We start from the raw sequence: 23411 nt of genomic DNA on the forward strand, positions 1-23411 counted from the left end.
GTATTACTAGTTCAAATTCTTAAAGAATATATCTTTTAAGTTTTTGGATTGAAGTATCTCACTTATTAGAAATGTACGTTTATTCTGATGTGAAAAGAAAATGTATAGCCCTTAGTGAGACATTTGGAAGTTAGTTCAGACTTAGAGATTATAGGTTTATGTCTTTAAGAAATGGCAGCAGTTTTAATAATTATGCCCTCAGCAGCAGTACTGTACAGTTTTAAGTCCCTCACTATTTGACTTAATTTTTCTGCAGACAAGTTTAGTGCACATAATTACCATATAGATCAGTCCTCTAAAAATGTAACCTTTAGACAAGCAAAATACAAATAAAAGTAGATTTTCTTTCCGACCAGTATTTAAAGGCCTACTGTGTTTGGCATTGGGAATGCAGAGACTAAAAGACATGGTCTCTGCTTTCAGGAAGCATAGTCTAGTTGGAAGAAACAAGTGAAAATAGTTTTAGTGCTACTGTTGGATTCCCCTGAGGAAGGCGCCGCCCCAAATCACTCACCAAAGACGTTTCTTGATGCAACAAGCAAGAGGAATTTATTCGGAAGCCAACTAGTTGGGGTCCAAGTCAGCCTGTCGCAGCAGGTCTCAACGAGGACCCCGAGCACACTAAGGCAGAAGGTTTTATAGCATTTTCAAAAGGGGTAGAATTTTCCATAATCACAATACAGGGTTTTTTCTATAGGCTCATAAATCTTTTGCTGGCGCCACATCCTGGGGTCTGGTTAGATGAGATCACCTACGGAATGTCTAGGGTGGTTCTAGTAAGATAAGCTAGGCGTGTATGATTAACTGATTTACGGTTAGCTAACTAAAGGTCACTACAATTGACACAGGCTAACTAACTTGTTTTTCAAGATTCTAATGATTTTCCTTCTTTTGGGTTAGGGGGTGGTATTTAGGCCTTAAGATGGCTGTACTTATGCTAACTTTTGATTCTTCAGATCCTACATTTCCCCACTTCTCTTTTTGGGGCATTCCAATCATGGAATGTTTGTATCTTCTTGTGAGGTGAGTGAGTGGTATTGTTGCTTCAACATTAGTACATGAACGGCACTCACTCTTTCTCTAACAAAAGTTATTAACCGGTTTAACATGCAGGGTCTTAAAGTTAGAAGCAACACAAGGATGAGTAGGGGCCCAGCCAGAGTGGATATCAGGGTTGTAAACCACGGGGACCTAGTGAACTAAGATTCAAACAGTCCTTGGCCTGCTTCTCGCTCTCTCTTCTTCTGATCTAGCCTTTCTCTAAGTTTTGACATTGAATCTCTTACTATCCCGGAATGATCTGCATAAAAGCAGCATTCTTCTCTTAAAGCTGCACACAGTCCTCCTCCTTTTAGGAACAGCAGATCTAGCCCTCGTCTATTCTGTAAGACTACCTCAGAGAGGGAAGTCAGAGATTCTTCAAGTTTTGTAATGGATTGCTCTATGGTTTTTAGGTCTTCATTAATAGCAGTCCTTAGTCTTTCATAATGCTGGTTCCCTTGAACAATAGCGGCTGCCTCCGTTCCCACTCTAGCTGCGACTCTTATCTCTAACAACACGGCTAAGGTCAGCGAGACCGGCTCTCTCTTATATCTATGCTTAGGTTCAAATTCAGCTATGAATGAGAGATCATCATGATACATCAACCTGGGCACCAGCTGGACCATGATACAGAAATCACGGGAGGAGTTGAAGGCAGAAGTAGAGACACATGGGGTCACTCCAGTGTTACAAGCCCACTATCCCTCGGGAGGAGGGATTAAATACCTGTTTTTACCAGGGAAGGCTATGGGTATGGTCTCATTCTTTCTTTTACAGATAGAGACTCTAGCTGCTGCTAGGGAAGAGGGGTGATGACCGCTCTGGCTGCTTCATGCTGAGAAGGGGGCGCAGTAAAGGGTGCAGCTAGGTCTCCATCACTGGTCAGTTGAGAGGGCTTCAGAAGGCTGGCGCTTTTATTCTGGGTTTCATTTTTATTACTATTTGCAGTTTTGTGGCTTCTAGGCAAGATAAAACAAATTGTGTTATTAGGTTATGTAGCAACATCTGGAGTTGGATTTTTTATTCTGGAAGGAGGCTGCATTATTGAAACGATACTTCTCTCTAAAATTACTCTCATTTTTACTAGAAGTAACTAGGTTCAGAAAATAATTAACAGCTGGCTTGATTATTTGCACAGGTGCAGCAAGAAGAGCAATTGATTACACAGGCTCTTTTAAATATGCTTTGCTGGAACTTTTTGTAAGGAATTTCAGATTGAACTTTTAAAGGCCTCTTGAGGCCAGACAGCCAAGCCAGACTTGCCATCAGGCTTTGCCTGCAGTACCTGTAGATTTGGATGAATTCTTCTCTTCTCGAGGTCTCTGCACCTGCCAGGAAGTGACCTTCTTTACTCACCTGGTAAGGCTGCTGGGAACTCTGTAAGCAAGGTACCAGGCCAGTTCTTCCAAGGGGTTTTGTTGGCTTTATAAAGTCAATCTTAGTTCTTTAAAGTTGTTCACATCTGAGTTTATACACATGTCTCTCAGGTACGACATTCCAGTCAAAGCCCTGGTAGTATAACCAGTGTTCTTAAGTAGTCTTCTCACAAGGAAAGCAGATTCTTATTGAACTCGTGCAAATAAACATACTGCCATGGAATACAAAAACAGTCACTGAAAGTTTTTAAACTCTGGAGGGATCAAGTAGAGAGAAGGATGTTTCAATTCTGCTCATAAAGACAGTCATTTACTAAACTGTTGTCAGTTTAAGAGAACAAGGTTAAAACACTTTACCAGCAACATTTGAAACAAAAAGACACAAAATCATTTTCTTTAGTTTATGTAATCTTATGTAACTAATACCTGTTCTGCTGAAATCTAGTTCTTTACCAGTTTAGGGATAATACTATAAATGACAAAAGACTTACAAATGACAATGGTTAAAGATATGATGAGAGCTTACTGTAAAACAGTTGACATAAGGAAATTCTGATATTTCTGTAATACAAAACATTCAGTAACAAAGTTTAGCATCATTCTCTTTGACAGTGCTTTCTTGGTAAATAAATATATATATATCAGATAAATAAGCCAAATTAGTCAAATACTTTGTCTAGTGAGAAAAAATTCTTCTGACATGTTCCAGGGGCCCTCTGGAAAATATCAGAGTTAACTAGAGGTAAAAGCACCTTTTTGCATTTAATTTTTTTAGAACTATCATTACACATTTATTGTCTATATACTCAGCACAGTAAACGAGATATCTTAAAAAGTGGGGCAGCAGGGGAGACTGCTGCTGTCAATTTTTAAAGACAACATACAGAAAGTCAAACTAATTCTAGGTTACTAAGCATTCTTGAGAGAATGGTAGCAGATGGTAGATTCTTCTGCTTTCATCTTCAGGAGGGGAAAAAAGCTACAATAAGAATTCATATTTAGCTGAAAGAACTGTCTAAACTCAAGGCAGAGTATAATATTACCAGGCATACAAAAGACCTGTTAGAGATACATACAAAGAATGAATATGGCTATAGTCAAATTCAACTTAAAAGTTTAAGCAGAATCTCAAATTTAAATGTCTCTTTCTTTCACACAGATATTCAGATATGACCAGAAATATGCTTTGAGATGAAAGAGATCAGGCATTTTACTTTTTCATTTAGGGACTGAGAAATGATGACCTTTGGCTTACAATCAATAGCTTACAAACAGTGAAAATAATAAGAACATAACTCAGCATAAGTGTCTAAGACCAGATACAAAAAACAGAGAAAGTGCTTAAGTTTACAGGTCTTCTCTGAAAGCTTCAAGAATGTTTTACTCTTTAATAGTAGATTCCCCCATGTTTTTTTTTTTTTTTTTTTTTTAAACATACAGCATATAAATTAAACAAGAAGACCTGGTGGTTCTCAAAAAATCTATTACAACTTTTTTCAAAAGTGGTCACACGTTCGTCTATCTAAACCTTCACAGTGAAACCTGTTTTTCTGGGAGAAACATAATCTTGTCCAGATTCTACAGTTTAATAAATTTTGGTTTGTTAACTAAGTGCATTTAATCAGCTGAAAAAAGCTTTGTTACTATTCTGCTTAGGAATTCAATTTTTCAGGCCATGCAATCATTTTTAATAACAAAATATTTCAAAGGCAAATAAAGGTTATGCAGTTGTTAACAAACTTTAGCTTTTAGTCCCTTTAACATTACGATTTCATGGCAACTCACTGAGACTTTAAGCATGAGAAACTGCTGTGATCTTTCAACATTAAGAGCAGACTAACAGTTAAAGAAAACTGTTTAACTGGAAACGAGATTTTAATTTTGCTGTGCACTTGATATCAAGACTCACTTGCTTTAATTTCACTAGGCATGACTATATCTGTAAGAATATAGTAATTTATTCTTCATTTGCCCCATGGTCCCAAGCACATAAGCCGGTGAGAATTATGCCTGGGCTTGCCTGCGGCTTGACTGGGTTTATCTCACTTTATCTCTAAACATCCTAACCCTCCCCCCAAAGCAACAGGCTGAGCGGATCTTTTACAACAAAAGGCACCACGCTGTTTTCTCTCTTTGTCTCTCTTTAAATAAATAGCTGTACTTTAGAACAAAGTTACTTTCTTTTATCACAAAACACATTCTTTAGCATGCAGAAGAGTTTTCATTTTTTATACTTTTTCTTATTAAAACATACATCTTTTAGCATAGAGAAATGTTTTTCTTTATTACTTTAAGTGGTTTTAATTAGAACTTAAAACCATTAGAAACTTTAACTTCTAGTGAACACTGAGAAGCAGGACACTGCAAACTGTCAAACTAACATTTTCTAGACCAACAAACTCACGAGCACATTCTACAATTTCTGCAACCATGAGCTTCACAGCACAATCTCCCAGCAAACACAGAGCACATCTTCTCAACTTAACAAAACTCTAAGGCTTTAAGTTACTACAAAGATTCTCAGGCTGCAGGTAGGCATACACACTGCAACACACAATTTAAAAGGTGTTCACTTGCCACACTTATCCAGTTCACCTACCTGCAACAACTATGCTAGCCTACTCACAAGACCCCCACTGAACACTAGACAAAGCCAAGCTTCTAAGCATTCTATTCTTAAAAGATTTAGCAGATAACATGACTCAAATGACTCTAGGTAAACTCAGGCAGCGGACAACTACCAGGACATGCCCGCCTCAGGCAAACTCAAATTAGCATTAATGCTTAACACTTTTTTACCAGGTTTTCTGGAAGTTTTAGAACACTCAATTTTCACAAGCGCTTGTCTTTAAATCAATTTCATTAATACCATCCGGAGGTAGAAAGATATATTCATTTACACACTTAGGGGGTTGTCTGAGTCTGTCCCCTTGTCAGTATAACAATTATTAGGCACATGAAAGACACAAAAAACAGAGACACACACAGATTAGACACACAGCGGCCGCTTTTTGTTTTTTCTCAGATTTTCAAACAGAAACCGAAAGGAATCAGAGGGTTGATATTCCTGGCACCTGAAAATCAACCCTATCTCATCAGATTCACCTTGCCGGAAAAACAGACGGGAGGCTACCAGGCGTCCCTGGCCTCCCAACCTCCCCGAGGCGTCCCCCAGGGTTGCAGCCTGCGGTGCTCCTAGTACGTCTACTGACCGCAGTCTCGACCCCTTTACGGGATCGGGACAGCTGCCAGACAGTGGGTACCCCCTTTCAGAATTCTGACCGGTCTCACTGAAAAACAGAAAACAGAACACAGACAAACCAAGGCGCCACTAATCTTACCTCTTCCTCCAAGAGCGACTTTGGGAGTGAAGCGGGGTGAGCGCATGATCCCGGACGAGCCCCCAAATGTTGGATTCCCCTGAGGAAGGCGCCGCCCCAAATCACTCACCAAAGACGTTTCTTGATGCAACAAGCAAGAGGAATTTATTCGGAAGCCAACTAGTTGGGGTCCAAGTCAGCCTGTCGCAGCAGGTCTCAACGAGGACCCCGAGCACACTAAGGCAGAAGGTTTTATAGCATTTTCAAAAGGGGTAGAATTTTCCATAATCACAATACAGGGTTTTTTCTATAGGCTCATAAATCTTTTGCTGGCGCCACATCCTGGGGTCTGGTTAGATGAGATCACCTACGGAATGTCTAGGGTGGTTCTAGTAAGATAAGCTAGGCGTGTATGATTAACTGATTTACGGTTAGCTAACTAAAGGTCACTACAATTGACACAGGCTAACTAACTTGTTTTTCAAGATTCTAATGATTTTCCTTCTTTTGGGTTAGGGGGTGGTATTTAGGCCTTAAGATGGCTGTACTTATGCTAACTTTTGATTCTTCAGATCCTACACTACAACATAATGATTGTTGTGGTAGACGAGTGGGCCAGGTGGAGTGGGAGCAGAGGAGAACCCCAGCACTGGGGGAATTAGGAAGAGAGAGGTTGACTTTAATCTGAAATTGAAAGAAGGAGTAGGACTTGACCAAGAGAAGCACAGAGGAGGCATTCGAGTCAGCATATTCATAGGCCTGGGGGTAGAAGTGCATTGTATGCTGGAAATATAATGGGTGCTGAGGGGAACTGGCAAGAGGGAGGCCAAATATGTAAATATAAAGTCATATTTTGAAGGGCCTACGGTACTACACAGAGGAATGTAGATTTTATCCTAGTGACACTGAGAGCAGTTGAAGATGTCTGATCAAGAGAATGATATCATTTTTTAGCCAGTTAAAAAAAATCACTTTGATGCAAGTTTAGAGGCTGTAATGGAGGGGCCAAGACTAGATAGAGACTAGTTACAGTAGGGAAGTTAAAATAATCTTGGAAAGAATTAATGGACTTCTATGTGGTCCATATATACAGTGGAATAGTATTCGGGCATATGAAAGAAAAACCTCTTGCCATTTGCAAACAACGTAGATAGACCTAGAGGATATTTTGTTAAGTGAAATAAGCCAGGCAGAGAAAGACAAATACCATATGATTTCACTTGTAAGTGGAATCTAAAAACAAAACAAAGTAAACACAGCAGCAGTAGACTCAGACTCTGAGAAGTGATTGGTGCTTACCATGGGGGAGGCGTTGGGGTGGATGGGTGAAAGAGGTGAAGGCATTAAAGTGGCACAAAATCTCTACTGTAATATAAATTACTGACAGATGAAGGTACAGCATAGAGAATACAGTCAATTCTGTAACATTCTTCTGTGTTGACAGATAGTAACTACTTTTTGGGGTGAGCATTTAATAATGTAAATAACTGTTGAATCACTATGTCATATATTTGAAACCAATACAATATTTTATACTAACTATATGTCAATAAATAAATTAAATGAAAGAAGTAATGGACTTCTGAATTAAGGTAGTAGAAATGGAGAAGGAAATAGTATTTAAAAATATATATGTATTTTTTTCTGTTTATCACTATAGTATGTGCTTGTTAAAAACAATTCAAGTAGTATATAAATATACAAAGAGAAAAGGAAAATAAAGTCCCTTTAAATCCTACCATCCAGAGATATTCACCATTGGCATTTTGATAAACATCCTTTTAGACTTACGTATAAATGCATATGTAATATGTATATGGTTATGTAAGAGAGAAGTTTTTCTAAGGACTATATTATACCAACTATAGCATAGCTCTTTTCTAATTAACATGTTATGAAGAGCCTTTCACATCCATTGTGCTAAACATATATTTTATCAGGGTCCTAACAGAAGAGAGAGAGCACCCTTAAAGTAGAATAATTGAAAGAGATTTTATGTACAGAGAAACTTACAAAGAGGTGGTATAGGAGAACCACTAGGATAGGAGAGTATCTCGGATTCTTAGCAGCCCAGCTGTTAACCACTCTAGGTCTAAAGAGGTGAGGGGCTGGGAGCAGTTCCAGAACTGGGAGATAAGGAGCATCTAAACAGCTGTTTCTTAAACAGCATCCTTAATAGGGTGACTTCTGTTCTAGGGTCATAGGGAAATAGATATCCTGACTTCCTTCTCCTGTTTCTCTTTGATCTTCTGATGGGGCTTCCCATTGTCTGAACCCATATGGAAATCAACATAATTTATAGACACTAGCCCCTGGGAGCAAGTAGGGACAAAAAGCAGTATGAATCTAGAGGGCCAAACAGAAGCTGTATGACACACAGATCATTATACTGTTGCTGTATGGAATACTCTGTAATAAACACTTTATTGGTAGACATTCATTTTGTCTTCATTTTTTTTGCTAATACAATAATGCTGCAAAATTCCAAAGTGTTGAGTTCAGTTCAGGGTGGTTTCCCTGTTCTGTTAATTAAACTTTGGAACATTGAAACAGGCTAGGAAAAATGATTGGATAGAAAATATTACTCTATTCATTTATTTCCCAGCCTACAAAATGATTTTAAAAAAGGGGGGGTAAGGGGAACTTAGAATGAACTTTATTGTATGTATGTATATCTTTATGTAAAAGTCTGATTAATTCACTCAACAAATAAATGACTTAATAAGTGTTTTGTCCCGGGCTCTAATATTGGTGCTGGAAACATAAGGCAGACAGGCCTCCAACCTGAAAAATGGCGATGGGGAGGAAATAAACAATTCAAATGAATAACAATGGTAATATTGAAACGTTAGGACACTATCATGATACTGCACAAAGGAAGAGGGTACTTGAGGTAGATGGGTGAGGAGAGGTGTCCCCAGGGAAGTGACATTCAGAGGGGGGCATGAGGGATGAGAATGAGCCAGCTACGGGAAGAGGTGGAGAACGAACACTCTAGGCAGAGGAAGCAAGTGTTTTGAGTGTGGAAAGGCTTCAGACGTTCAGGGAAAACCGTAAATGAAAGTAACCGTGACTCCAGAAAAAAAATATTGACATCTAAGGAAATGTAATTACAATCGGCAGCGTGTCTCAGCAGTGAGTAATATTTACAGCGTTCTTAATAATGAAAACAGTGAATGTAAATTTAATAAAAAATTGAGATGGGATGTACCAGAAGGTTATAGAGAGAAGAAGAGGGGATGTAAATAAGCTGTACTTTAATTTATCTTAAATCAATGAAAAATGCTGCCAATATTGGTGACTCAAAAGACACTGGTCCCTTAGATTCTGCCTATTTGCTGTAACAGAGAGAGCAGGACAAAATGTTAAATAGTCCCACGGGGAGGCAGTCAGCAAAATCTAGACTGTTGGAAATTAGTGTCCAGCAGCCTGGTTGGTTGATAATAAGGCATGTCTCCTTGATATTTTGTTAAATAAAAATAAATAAATAAGGCACCCATCAGTTTGTGTGCTCTCATTTATGTATGTACAACATTTCTGGAAAACAGCATATGAAACTCTCAGTTGTTGCCTCTAGGAAGTAAACTGATACCTAGAGATATAAGTGGACTGTATATTTCTTGTGCCATTCGAATTTTATATCTTTTAAAAATTAATGTTCAAAATTTCTTTTGTATTATAGCTTAGAAGAATTATGGGTGGCAATTTTAATACCTCATGAATATTTTATGCCATTGATTTTGCGACTTTTAAAAAGGACTGCTGTCTGTTAAAACTAAGCAGCTAGCATCTTAGAATGGAGTTGAAGTAAAAAAATAATGTAAGACGATAGTATAATTTCAGTGCATCAACTTGTGTGTTATTACTGTTTTATCATTAGGTATTATGACTCTGTCCCCTTTTGATCAAATGAAGACTGCCTCCAATATAGGTGGATTCAGTGCAGCAATTAAAAACAGTCCGCCAGCCATGTCTCAGTACATCACTGTGGGGTCCAGTCCATTTACTGGCTTCTTCTATGCTTTAGAGGTAAGAGTTTTTCATCACTGATCATGATTAAGACCACTTTTGATTTTTCAAATGTCCACAAATTGGATATGGTAATTTAGCCTTAGAAAGATTAAGCAGTTTATATTTGTAAGTTTCAGTTGAAGCTAAAATTAGTCTCAGTTTAGCTTTCTTCTAAGTTTTTTCTTTAGATGAACTGAAAAGGAATTAAAGTAATATCAAACAACCAAACTTCTTTGTTTCTGTTGCCCTGAGTCCTTGGACAGCTGAGTTGTCTTTAAATTTTGGTGCAGTAGAGCCAGAAAGAAGCTCAGGGTTCTGAATGATGTTAGCCCACCAGGGATTTGAGTAAGTGCAGAATTATAAAGACAACAAGCTGCCGGCTGTAGTTGATACAAGTGGTGAAAATTGCTTTCTCAAATAGGGTAAAGTTAGGTGTTAGATTTGGCAACTCTTATTTCTCGCTTAAAAAGCAGCTTGTAAGAATGGCCCGAACTCTCTCTTTCATAAAATACATGTATGTATTAAGAGACAGTTGTGTGTAGATGGGAAATCATAGTCCTCCTAAAATAATGCCATCTTAATGTACTAGTTTAAATTATTTAAATTAATACAACTGAAAGAGGGAAATCCTAAAGATAAAACAGACTACTAGTGATTTTACTTTTCGGCTATAGAGTTAAAACTTTAGATTATATTGCTACCTCCCTAAATAAAGTTTTTGCTGTATCTTCTGAAAGGTGCTGACTATTCTCACTAGTCCAGACTTTATAACTTCTCAAAACTTTTTAAAGTAAGCCTTTAAATAGTGTATTTTGTTTCCTTGTCAGCAATCAAGTCTTCTCTCTCAAACGTCCTGTTTTTTAGGGGAGCGCTCAACCACTGCTATCTCACGTCGCCCTAGCAGTTGCAAGTAAACTCACCTCCGCTTTATTTAATGCTGCCAGGTAATTACATAGTCCTTAAATTTAAAATGAGATCTGACTTCTGTCTCGCTTTGTTTAACTTCTATTTTGATAGTTTTATTCTAAGTTCTCTTTCTTTTTCAGCGGTTGGCTTGGTTGGAAAAGTAAGCATGAGGAAGACGCTGCCCCAAAGCAAAAACCGAAGGTTGAACCAGCTACCCCGTTAGCTGTAAGGCAAGTCTAACATGCTCTTCTCAAATTTTAGTATTTTTAGAAATATACTCTTGAATTTATAGTTGTTTTCAGTGTGCTGAGTTGATTTGTTGATCTCATGAGTCTTTGGAACTTCTAAAAGCCATTAAATCTGTCATGAAGTCATTTTCCCCACCAGAATGTCACCCCTAAGGGACAGTGATTCTTGCCTATTTTGCTGGGAGGTGTCTGCCTCTCATATAGAAGGTACTCAATATGTATTTGTGAAGTGTGCTTTTTTTGCAAACATCTATAAACTTAGCTTAAGTTGCAGGAACATTTGTGTTGTGATAGCTGTCAAATTTCTTTAAAAGTTTTGGTTTGTCAATAAGCTGTATAAAATTAAAATACTACCTAATGTTTTCTTTAAAAAAAAAACAAAACAGGAATCACATGCATTCAAGCACTCTTTAGAATTCTGGCTTTTACTTGCTGGCTCACTTCAGCAGTCTGGAAAATATTTAGTGTGCTCATCACGTTTTGGGAGGAGAGGGTATGATTTTTGTTTGATTTTTGTCTTTAAATCATTTTCTTATTACCTAATACAGAGTACTACCATGAAGGTAAAGAAAAACTTACCACCTTTTTAGATGTCCTTTGGCTGCAGATATGTTACTAAAATTTATTAAAGATTGCTTTCTAAGGTTTTTTTCATATTATCTTAAAACACTATGTTTAACACATCACATTTTCTAAATTCACCCAAGAATCAAGAAAAAGGCCAAATGGTCCTGTGCATCCAAATAGGTATACTGAGGTTTGAGCACTTCATCTCAGGAACTTTTCACAAAGTGAGATTTCCTGGTTCTTTCTTGTTACCTTTTTACTTTTATTTTGTTCACATTTTTAATTAGATTGATGATAGACCAAAAGCAGTTTAGAGATAACTATTAGAAGGGATAGCTTTTGCTTCAGACAGATACATCCATGTCAGCAAGACATTATATCTAACATATAAAGAGAATACTTTAGAAATAAGAAAAACACTTGTATAGGAGCAAAAGTATTCTAAAATTTAGTTGGTTGTGAGGGTATTGCATTCTATGATATACCACTTAATGAAAGAAAGGTAGTTACTTGATACTCTCTAAAAATGTAAGGTTGTGGATATCCATACAGAAAGTCTATGAAATAAAACTTAGGTGTTTCTATTTTATAACAGAAGAAACTTCTTTATGCATTTTTTATTGCAAGCTGATGTGAATAGTTAATAAGTTATTAATCCATACAAAGTTCATATTTCTCTATATAAAAACAGATTCAGCCATTTTGCTTATTCATTTCATTATTCTGTTACGTATTTCTAGATTGGAATTTGATTTGAGCTATTTTCTCTTGAATATCAGGTTTGGACTTCCAGATTCTAGACGTCATGGTGAAAGTATATGTCTGTCTCCATGTAACACACTGGCGGCAGTAACTGATGATTTTGGCCGAGTTATTTTATTGGATGTAACTAGAGGAATTGCAGTACGCATGTGGAAAGGTACTTCCTTGCAAAAATACAGACAAAAAGTGAACTTGCTTTATTACTCCAATAGTTGAGCAGTGTTACCATCCCTCAGCTTCTTGTTGATAACACTGTTTAGTTCTTTATGTTATGCTTTCTCTTTTAACATGAACTCAGATCAGCAAAACTTGATCCACTAGTCCAGTTGATACAGCCTTTAAATTTGATCAACTCATAGGCACTTTTAACTTCTTCCTTACGGGTGCCTTTTCAGTTCTCACCGTCATTGTCAATTCCTGAATTCAGTTTCTTGCCCCTGCTGTGTTCATTCCATAGGCCATGCTTGAATCCAAATTTCTCTCCAGATCTGAATGCCAAGTCTTTCAGATTGAAGGTGGCAAGATTTAGCAAAACTTTTGCTGACTTGACTGCCAAAACCATATGCTTGGGTCAATTCTCTTAAGTTTCTTGGTCACTGTGTCAGTGAGGATTTACATTTAGTTGCTAATAGCAGATCTAATTGCAGGATTAGGATGATATCACCGTGACATCCTCAGGAACCTAGTCTTCCATGTAGCTTCCCCACTCAAGGTTATCTCATGGTTCAGATGGCTGCTGGAGCTCCAGACTTCTTATCTACTTTCCAGGAAGGAAGAAGGGGAAAGAAGAACTGCCATCTTAGTCCACTTCGAAGATATTTCTGGAAGTCCTGGCAACCTTTTCCACAATACATTGGCCAGGATTTAGTCACACAGTTACACCTAACTGTAAGAGAGACTGGAAAATATCTAGGTGTATTGTCAACCCAACTAAAATAAAAACCTCCTTGACTAAGGAAGAAAGGGAGAATGCATTGTTTGGAATAGTAACATGTCATCACAGACTACTGGTTTGAAACCCCAATTACGGTGCAATCTCGTCTGTGACTTAACAATGTGAGGAACAATTACTGGATTTGGTGGCATTAAATACTCTGGACAAGACTGAAGCCACTGTCACCTTCTTGCCAAAGAATTCCTGCAGTGTTAACCTGCCACATGTTTAAGTGTCTGTAGAGTGAAGTTTCGATGCTGCAGTAGATCATTTCTCCTTGGTGGTTGTCTTCTGAAATAACATCAAGGACGTATTCTCAGCAAGATGTTTCCAGAATATAGAAGAGCATAGGCATAGTAACTGGTTCAAATCCGCTGCAGTGATCTCACTGCTGGCTTGTCCTTTGCAGCTGGTGAGGTCAGTTTTCCTCCCCATACTGGGAAGAGAGGATCACTGCCTGTTTGTGGGACCAGCCTAGAATGGAAGACAGCGTCAGCTGCATCTCTCTCCTCATGAGCAGCAGCTTCCTCTCATCCCTCTGTTGCATTCTGCCAAGAGAATTAAAGGGCAGGAAGTCAGCTGATCTTTTTCTTATATTTTAATTGGACTTTCATTTTAAACCCAAACCTGATAATCTCCCAGGCTTTTTTAAAAGGAGAGAATTTCTTGAGGAGAGGGAAGGGAATGGGATCAGGGAAGGGTACTTGTGAAGCCCCAATGATACCTGTTTTCTTTTTATATAAAAAGTGATCAAAAGCAAATATAGCAAAGTATTGTGATTTATTAAGACTTGGTGATTGATTCAATAGTTATAATTTTATTATAATTCTTTTCTGTTTAAGGTATTTCATAAAAAAAAGATAATGTATTTTTATAGCTTCTTTTAAATGCCCCACTAAAATATCCCAGAGTGCCTCAGAAGCCTATAGCTGAACCCCAATGAACTGACTGATCAGCTTCCCTTCTCCTCTGTCTCCAAGGCTATCGGGGTGCACAGATTGGCTGGATCCAAATAGTAGAGGACCTCCACGAGAGAGTACCAGAGAAGGTGGATTTTCCCCCCTTTGGGAATACTCAGGGTCCAAGTCGAGTAGCTCAGTTCATTGTGATCTATGCACCAAGAAGGGGGATTTTGGAAGTGTGGAGCACACAGCAGGGACCTAGAGTGGGAGCTTTCAATGTGGGAAAGCACTGCAGGTAAGCTCCAAACCCTGGCATTTTCCTAGTTACAAGAAGGAATGCTCTTATTAAAGTAGAGCTCTTATTAATTCTACTTATTAGATTGCAGGTTGATTGCAGAATTGAAATATTCTTTATTATGGTTTTTCTTGTGAGTGCCAATCTATAATTGAGGATTAAGTATTTCACAGCAAAGAAATCTTACTTGAAAAGGCCATGATAAGCTCCTGAATTAAAGTTAGCTCTGGTGCTGCCATTTGTCCCTATCCCTTACTTACTATGCTGTGGAGGTGCACAAGGGAAGACTGTTTTAGAGTTATCCCGTGATGATGTCGAGTGAGGCGAATGCTTTGTTTGCCATTGCCACGTAGGCATGATTGTGTTCACTTCATTTTCTGGCCTATTTTGACAAGGTGGAACTCTGCCAGTTGAGTCCTGCTCTACTTGGTTTTGGTGTCAGTATTTGTTAACCTTACTAGTGTGCCGGAACTGGTGATCTTGTAGGAGTTGCTCGCTACAGTGCAAGCCCCTTTTGGCATTTCTCCTTTCTATAATACTTTTACCATGTTGGTATGTGATTTCCTCAGGCTTCTGTATCCTGGCTATAAAATAATGGGCTTAAATAATGTTACCAGTCAGAGCTGGCAGCCACAGACTTACCAGATCTGTCTCGTTGATCCAGTGTCTGGAAGTGTGAAAACAGTGAATGTTCCCTTCCATTTAGCACTGAGGTAAGATTTATCATGTGTCTTGTTGATGTCCTTCTGCTCACTTTTCCTGCTCCCTTAGTTTGGTCTTCGTTTTGTAGTTCCTGTTTTGTTGTTCCCTTGTCTTATTAAACTGATATCTTTAAAGTCACATAGGAAAAATATAAAGAAAAAAGAAAGTTGGAGAGTGTGAGAATTAGAAGGAAAACAGTTTCACATTCGGTAAGAATTCATTGTGTTTGTTGTTTTAGTGACAAGAAGAGTGAACGAGCCAAAGACATGCACTTAGTGAAGAAATTAGCAGCCTTACTGAAAACAAAGTCTCCCAATGTTGGTAGGTATCCTGGAGTAAAATAATGAGCATACTGTTAAGCCATTTTAAAAGTTAATAGAATATTCTAAATGGAGCAATCAGAATATGAGCTGTCATGATTCCTTTTCAAAATGTAATTTTTATTGGATTTGCTCTGTAACTATGAAGCATGCCATCTAGGAAGTATTCAAATTCGTTAAATAAAACTGTAACATGAGAGAGGCCCAAAATCCTTTAGACTGACTGATAGTACAAATATATGCATTTTTCTTTGTGACTAGCTTACCTGTAATAAAAGTAAAAAATTTACTTTGGCTAATTTTCTCTTTCTAGATATGGTTGAAAAAGAAATAAAGGAATTAATTCTTGATATTAAATACCCTGTAACCAAAAAACAAGTAAGTATATATAATATATGAACTTTCCCTCTGAGTAGCTATTAAATATCCTTTTTAAGAAAATACTGATTTTCATATAGTCTAAAGTCTTCTTTTCATGTGTTTATTCATGTTCATCCTTTTTTATATTTGCATGTAGAAGTTCCCCATTGTCTCTTATTTCCTTCCTTTCTTTCAGAAATTTTGTAATATTACCATACACGAGTCCATATTTGAAACATAACACACATCCACACCTAACATATATTCAGATTAAAGAATAATAGTAAAGTGAACACATGTGTATGACCATCCAGTTAGGAAACAATGTTCCCAGGAACTCTGAAGAGGCCTACATGACTCTCCCAATCCCAGCCCCTTCTCCCCTCCCTACGGTAGCTGGTGTTCAGAACTGTGTGTTTTTATTTTGCTTTTATTTATAGTTATTTTTTTATAGCTCCTTTTGATGCATTTTCTGTCTTCAGGGCATTATATAAATAGAGTCATGCCTCACGTCTTCTTCTGTGACTTAATTTATTCCTCCAGCATTATGTTTTTTTGAGTCTGTACATGTAGCTATCGTTGATTCATGCCCTGTGCTATTTCAGTTCCACTCTATGAGTGTAATTTATTTACTCTCCTGCCAATAGCCATTTAGGTTGTTTCCAGTTGTTTTACTACTACAAATAGTGATACTGTGATTATCCTTGTGCATGTCTCCTGGTGCCCACATGCAGGAGTTTCTCTAAGAGTGGAAATGTAGGATATGAGCTCCTTCAGCTATACTAGTTGATGACAAATTGCTTCTCAAAATACTTGCACTTATTTATGTTCCCATTTGTACTGTGTAAGAGGCCCTATTGCTCCAGAGCCTCAACACCCCATGGTATTGTGAGACTTGTTCCTTTTTGCCATGTTCATGGTTATGCTTCGCCAGTTACTGTGGTTTCTTTTGCTCCCACGCCTCCTATCCAAACCCCCCGGTGCTGCTCCAGCTCTAACTCTCACTTCTTACAGACACTTCATCCCCTCGGATACCTCTGATCTCTTACTCTAGTTCTAATCAGAACCAGGTAGCTAATAGCTACTTGTTTTCTAATTATTTCAAGTATATTAGTCATAGCTACCCAATTTCTTCCTCTTTGCCTCTTTTAGGCTCCTTCAAGAAGGGACCTTGCGGAATAATTCTACACTATCTAAAAAAATGCTAATGCTAAATACATGGGGGAATTTAGTAAATGCTGATTTCTTTTTATCCCTCTTACTTTATTGTTGTAGTCATTTTAAAAAATACTTTTTATTGTTTAATTTTAGAACAGGCAAGTCCCTATGACTTTTGGTCGAGTTTTCTGTTCCACTGACAGTGCTAACTGGCTCTCATTTTCTTTAGGGCAAAGTCTCTGTTATTAAAGATGACACTCTTATGACAAGGTAGACATCTAGAGAGGCAGCTTAGGGAGAATCTGTAGTCATGACCCAAATAAGTCTTCTCATTATGATACCATCTATCTTCTTAACCGACATCATGGAAAAACAAAATTGGGAAACTTTAGCATAATGCAAATTGTCTTCTTGATTATTTTTTAATTATACTACTGAATTGTATATGAAGCTATGAATTTTATTAAAAATGCTGGAAAAGCTAATAGTGAAAGCTGTGTATTGTTTTTGACACTAAAGAGAGAAAAGAAACCAACTTAGGCTTTGGAAGACTGAATACATAGATAAGCCCCTGCTGGCTTGTGTAATAGTAGACAGAACAGAGGCAGCCGACATTTTCCCAGGTATTTGTCTCTTTCAGTCATGTAGTTGCCTCATCATAGGCCTGACCAACCTCTTTAGCCACTGTCTAGGTCTATTTCTTCCCCACAAACACACAGCGGTTATTATGTTATGATGTGATATTTATCTCGTACCATTGTAAACCTAGTTTTTAAACTGTTTATTCTTATCAATAAAAACTCAATTTAATGTACTAATGTGAAAGGAACTTGAACTGCTGTGTTTAATTCATTGGTGATTCTGCTGGTTACTTCTTTAGGCGTCAAGAGGTATTTTGGAATTTGTGACAAAGGCCCTTAACTATCTACTGGGGCCAGTAGGGGAGGTGGGGTGGGGCAGGAGGTATTTATATCTCGCATGGCCTGTAGACTGAGCCAGCCATGCTCAAATGCAGTAATTAGTTGTCAGCTTCTGTTGTTGACATGACAGTGACAGCCCCTACCTTTCACGTATGCCTGTAGTATAGTATAAATGTATTCAGATCTTTCTTATTGGTGAATAGCTTGAAATATGTTTCTGTGTGCTTTGGCTACTCTGTTAAACTTCAGTTGCCTTCTAGTTGTTTTGTTTTCAGTCTGGACTTTTTGTTATTATGCCATATTGGACATGATTTGAAATTGATTATGTGTTACCTATGATGCATCTTTTATTCTCAGGTATGTATATTAAAGCATCTTAAATATGGAGTTTCCCTTTGAAATTTGGGGTAGTGAAACTGTAGGCATAAATATAAAATTAAAAACCAAAATCTTTGTCTTCTAATTATTAGAATTTCTCAATATCTTTCTTCTAGGCTTTGGAGAGCATTTTGGCAAGTGAACGCTTACCATTTTCCTGCCTTAGAAACATCACTCAGACTTTAATGGACACTTTAAAAAATCAAGGTAATAGGGTTTGTACTGATTGGAGATTAGGATCTTATTTCAGATTTTATAACTGATGATAGAAAGCTGTTTGCTTATGATACCATCATGTTACTTAAATGTGGAAATAATATCAGTAACTTTAGTATTTAGGACTTTTTTATTCTCTCAAGTGTATGCAATTCATCTTCATCTGAGCTTTCTCTGAATATATTGACTCTGATTCTCAATGTAAATATTTCTCTTTTGAATTCCTCTATTGAGAGGAAGGAATATATTAAAGAAAGAGTGAGTATTTCTCCTTCACTAACCTTGGAAGAATGCCTTGCTGGTGGAGGATGTTGGATGGCCAATGGGATTCTACTTCTTGTCTCTTGGCCAGCATTTCTCGAGGATGTATCTGCCACAACCCAGTTTCAGGCTGAACTGTAGTATCTTTGACCACCATAGAAAGAGACAGGCAGCTTTCTAGTCTGTCCTCAGTATATGAGCATCACAGGCAGCACATGAGCTACGGGGTGAGGGAGAATATTTTCAAAGCTGCTCCCAGATCATTTCTTTAGATTGGAATATTAGACTAAAATAGTTTTTTCCCTGTTTCTTTTTCTCCCTCTTTTTTTCCCTCTCTACTATTAGAGTATACCTTATTTCATTTAGAAATTTAGACATTTTTACTATGATGGAGAAATTATCTTTGTGTTATCTATTACAGCTTAAGCATCCCAATATTTAATAAAATAAAATGGAGAATTATGTAAATTAGGAGATTTAATGAAAGAAAAGCCTTTTTATGAGTCTGTTAAATATATCTCTTTAATGTGTTTTCTTCCTTCCACCTTTTAGAGCTTGAGTCTGTTGATGAAGGATTGCTACAGTTCTGTGCCAATAAACTGAAGTTACTCCATCTTTATGAGTCTGTCAGTCAGTTGAATTCCCATGGATTTCATTCAGACACACCATTCTCTGATAATGTAAGTAATCCCATTGCTTATTATACAAAATCATCTCTTTGGTTACTTTTAATTTTTTAACTGGTATTTAAAGAAGTAGAAAATGAAAAATTTTATGAAGTATAAAGATGTACTTTCTTTACAAGATCTGCTGTGCCTTGCTGCTAAATTTTTATTGTTTATGCCAGAATATTAAATTTTATTGTTAACCCATTTTCACTACCCTGGAAGTATTTGGTTTTTCTTAATTAATTTTTTTAAGTTACTTCTTATAATGCAACTTTTAGACAAGGTTTGCCATTTAAAATATATTCAATTTATAAAAGTAGCAAAACTTTAATTTATTTCAAAGAAAAAAAGAATGAGATTCTGCCAAACAGAAGAGACTGGCTTTTCAGTGTTACTGTTGTTATTAACAAACTCATACAGCCTACTCTATAGTGTATTACATAGTGAAATACATTTTTAAAAATTCTCTTCTTAACATCGAAGTGTTTAAACTAATCATAATAAATGTTCTATATTTTTATTCTGTAAAACATTAAAAATGACAGCACCTTCTATTCTTGATTATAGTGCAGCATTGCTCATTTCTGAGGAGTGTATACAAAATTCTTTCTTCCATACAGAGAAATAACATTCACTTAATAAGGACTAGAGGGAAATACTGTCCTCTCTTTCACCTCAGGTTACTTGTGTGTGACCTTGGGCAGGTTGCCTGGCTTTGGGCCCTCTTGTCCTCTACTTATCTAAACAAAAATTATTATTAAAGTGATTTTAATGGTTTTCAAGTCACTGGTAATGCTTTTAAAAGAATTATCTGGTATATCTAAAAGGTAGTTGAGATTAAAGGGGAAGCCTTTTATTTTAAATACATATACATGAATAAAAAGTTTTAAATAAAAATAAGAGAGGATTTTTTTTCCTTTGTAATGGAAACAACTTACACATTCTAATATCTTTTATATAGTTGGGGTTATTAGATAAATTCCATAAAACATTTTAACAATGTATTGATGATAATATTCTGTGACTGCCAGTATAAATGACAAAGCCATTTTTCAGGATCTTTTGCTTTTCTGTGTACTTCAATAATTGTGTGAAATTATTTCAATCAACAGAAAGGTTCACATTGGTTAGGATTGCCTACACATTTCATAGACTCTCCAATTCCTGATCTTTTCAGAAAATCCAAACTCTCTCTCTTTCACCCCTCCAAAGAAAGTTAAATATATGTCATTAATACTCTGCTATAGGATTCATTTCCACCTGATAGCCCCAATACAGTACAAAGATAAAAGAAGAATTATAAAAATTTTAAAATCAGTTGCAGATTGTTCTTTATTACCTTTTAATTTTAAAGCACTTTTTAAGAATTAAAACTTTATTTTGCTGTAGACTTCTTAAGATCCCTCAAAAAATATGTAGTCATCTTTGTACTGACTGGCTGATTGTGTACATACAAACTAAAATTCAAATCTAAATTGATTTGTTTTTGCTGTCTGTGGGACATAGTTCATAAAAGTTCATATATAAAGTCAGTGTAGCATTGAACTACTGGTGTGTGTTCAGTAGCATTTCACAGTTTACTTCTTGTTTTTAAAAGCAATGGCCTTAAATAAATAAACAAATAAAACTGCTATTGTTTGAGAATGCAACTTTGATCATGCAGCATGGAGGGAAGAACATTTTGCTTGCTTTGGTCTTCCAGTGTGCGTGTGTGTGTGTGTGTGTGTGTGTGTGTGTGTGTGTGTGTGTGTGTGTGTGTGTGTGTGTACATATATACTTATCCCCAATTTAGAAAAATGATAGTAGTATCAAGAGATGTTTCTATACATGTGGTACGTAAAAATGGTCCGAAAAGCTCTCAGGATGTATTCATGACTTTTCAATCTCTGTATTCCTGAAAATGACATAGAGAATTTATATATAGATACAGTGAGGATTGTTTTCCAATGTTTTTATTTTTTGTATTTATGCTACTTCATAAATAAACATTCAGTTTCAAATAGTTCTTTAGCTTCCTCAAATCACAAGAGTTGCAGTTGACACCCTTTAAAATTTTCTTGGAGTATAAAATAATACTATTTCTAAAAATGAGCATTTTAGAAGAGTATAGAGTATTCACAAGAAACTTTCTAAAAGTGGTACTTTTAGTAACATGTAGTGTTTCAAGATTAGTTTAGCCTCCTCCTCATGGATTTAAGAGTGCAGTTTTAAAGAGTACATTAAAACTATCCCATTAATTTAAAAGTCATCTTTTGTTAAGAGTCTTGGATTTCATTTCAGATGATGGGGTTGACCCATGTAACAGATTAGTAGAAAGGAATACGGTCTATCCAGACCTTTTTTCCCTATTTTTAAGGACTTGGCTGTGTTACTAAGGCTTGATGAAAAAGAACTGCTTAAGCTCCAGGCATTATTAGAGAAGTATAAACAAGAGAAAACCAGCACTACGGTCCGATTTTCTGATGATAAGGATGGTGTGTTGCCCGTAAAAACATTCCTGGAATATTTAGAATCTGAGAAAGATGTGGTCAACATAAAGAAGATAAATGAAGAAGAATCTGTGGCTTTAGGTAGGTACGATAATCTGCTCTTTGAATCCTCCCTCTTCTAGAAGAAAGCCTTGAAGGAGATTACAGTGTCTCAGAGATTGTTTGGTTTGAAGTTAAATTAACCAAAGAATTTAATGTATATTTTTCAGTTAACAAAAGATATTCTGGATATGTTGGCGCCATGTCATAAAAGTTTAATTGTATTAATAAGTATGCTAAAGAGACAATGTTAGACATGTATTGATTTGTCTTCTGCTTTAATAAGCCAAGCAAATTGAACTATTAATTTCCCCTCTTCCGCTCTTTTGCTCCTCCGGAGATCTAGATTGCAACTCGGGAAGATTGTTAGTCTAAATGGCAAGTAGTCATTGGTTAATGCATTTTTTGTTCTACTAGGCAGTTTCTTTTTTTGGAAGTGTTTGCATGGAGAAAGTTCCCCTGCGGATGTGTGTCACACTTCGGAGTCAGCCGGACTCAGCCCTCAGCTGCTGCTGGTAAGGTTTGTTGTTGGGTGTTGTGCGTTCTCGGTGATGTCATCCAGAAGTGTCAGACTTCTTTACCATTGCCGAAAGCACTTGCTAGAGCGCATGAAAACTAAAAATGATCAAAGAAACTTCTAATTACTATATTTAATTGAATATTATTATTTTTTTCATTCCTTATGTTCCATGGTTGACTGGAAATAAATTTAGAATCTGACATGTATGCATACTTACAAGGGACTGTGATCATCAGTAAAAATGTTTGTATGGGAATTAAAAATGATCTTATTTAAAGAACAAAATGAACTTCCCTTAGAGCAATACAGAATTGTTATCAAATCTTCCCATACTTTGCTTCTATATTAGGATTTTGTCAATGTGCTATAACACACTGTGAAACAATAGAATCATCCAATGGAAAAACTACAACACTAAATTTTTGCCCTTTCTGAAAAGAGCACATGAAGTCCCCTCCACCTACACCCCATTATCTATTCTTCTCTTTCTTTTCACCCCTGACATGCACACATACATACTCTTTCACATGCCTGCCGATAGCTTACATTTTGTCCAGGATTTGTCCACTCTATCCATGAGCTTGTTGACTGTGTCCATGTATTGTCTTCATTAAACATTTAAGTCCCTTAAAAATGGACTCTCTTCTAGCCCACTATGTAGTATGTATGTCCGAAAGTAAAGCAGTTATAGATACACAGAGTTGTATGTGGATTTTCATGAGCAACTTTATTCATCATAGCCCCAGACTGAAAACTGCAAATGTCCTTCAGTGGATAGATGGTTAAACCAACTGTGACACATCCTGACCATGGACTACTACTCAGCAGGAGGAAGGAATGGGTTACTGATTCATGCAGCAACTTGGATGAACCTCAAGGGAGAGATGCTGAGTGGAAAAGAGCCAATCTTAAAAAACCTACATACTGCATAATCCCATTTTTGTCAGTCATGAAATGGCACAGTTATAGAGGTGGAGATGAGATTAGCTAAGGGCTGAGGATGAGTGAGGCAAGGAGG

At 36.8% G+C, this 23411-nt stretch overlaps 1 protein-coding gene, 1 long non-coding RNA gene and 1 other non-coding gene across 7 annotated transcripts in view; 2 read left to right on the plus strand and 1 right to left on the minus strand.

Moving 5' to 3' along the window:
• Positions 1–23411, plus strand: part of RAB3GAP2 (RAB3 GTPase activating non-catalytic protein subunit 2) — a 99165-nt gene that overhangs the window by 46078 nt on the left and 29676 nt on the right. For all 5 annotated transcript variants that reach the window (XM_037014471.2, XM_037014473.2, XM_037014474.2 and 2 more), the window contains 12 exons: positions 9618–9766; positions 10613–10692; positions 10795–10884; positions 12249–12388; positions 14146–14362; positions 14932–15075; positions 15303–15385; positions 15698–15762; positions 18317–18407; positions 19230–19357; positions 21702–21915; positions 22291–22388. In XM_037014471.2, the coding sequence (XP_036870366.2) occupies positions 9618–9766; positions 10613–10692; positions 10795–10884; positions 12249–12388; positions 14146–14362; positions 14932–15075; positions 15303–15385; positions 15698–15762; positions 18317–18407; positions 19230–19357; positions 21702–21915; positions 22291–22388 (1499 nt within the window). The remainder of the gene's footprint in view (positions 1–9617; positions 9767–10612; positions 10693–10794; positions 10885–12248; positions 12389–14145; positions 14363–14931; positions 15076–15302; positions 15386–15697; positions 15763–18316; positions 18408–19229; positions 19358–21701; positions 21916–22290; positions 22389–23411) is intronic.
• Positions 523–9608, minus strand: LOC140845956 (uncharacterized). The gene is made up of 2 exons (XR_012124872.1): positions 5759–9608; positions 523–2000 (listed from the first exon to the last, which is right to left on the minus strand). It is a non-coding gene; the product is annotated as an uncharacterized lncRNA (long non-coding RNA).
• LOC118971711 (small nucleolar RNA SNORA36 family) lies at positions 8220–8351 on the plus strand. The gene has a single exon (XR_005060301.1). It is a non-coding gene; the product is annotated as a small nucleolar RNA SNORA36 family (small nucleolar RNA).

This window comes from Manis javanica, chromosome 14 (assembly GCF_040802235.1).
Source record: "Manis javanica isolate MJ-LG chromosome 14, MJ_LKY, whole genome shotgun sequence".
Taxonomy (NCBI): Eukaryota; Metazoa; Chordata; class Mammalia; order Pholidota; family Manidae; genus Manis; species Manis javanica.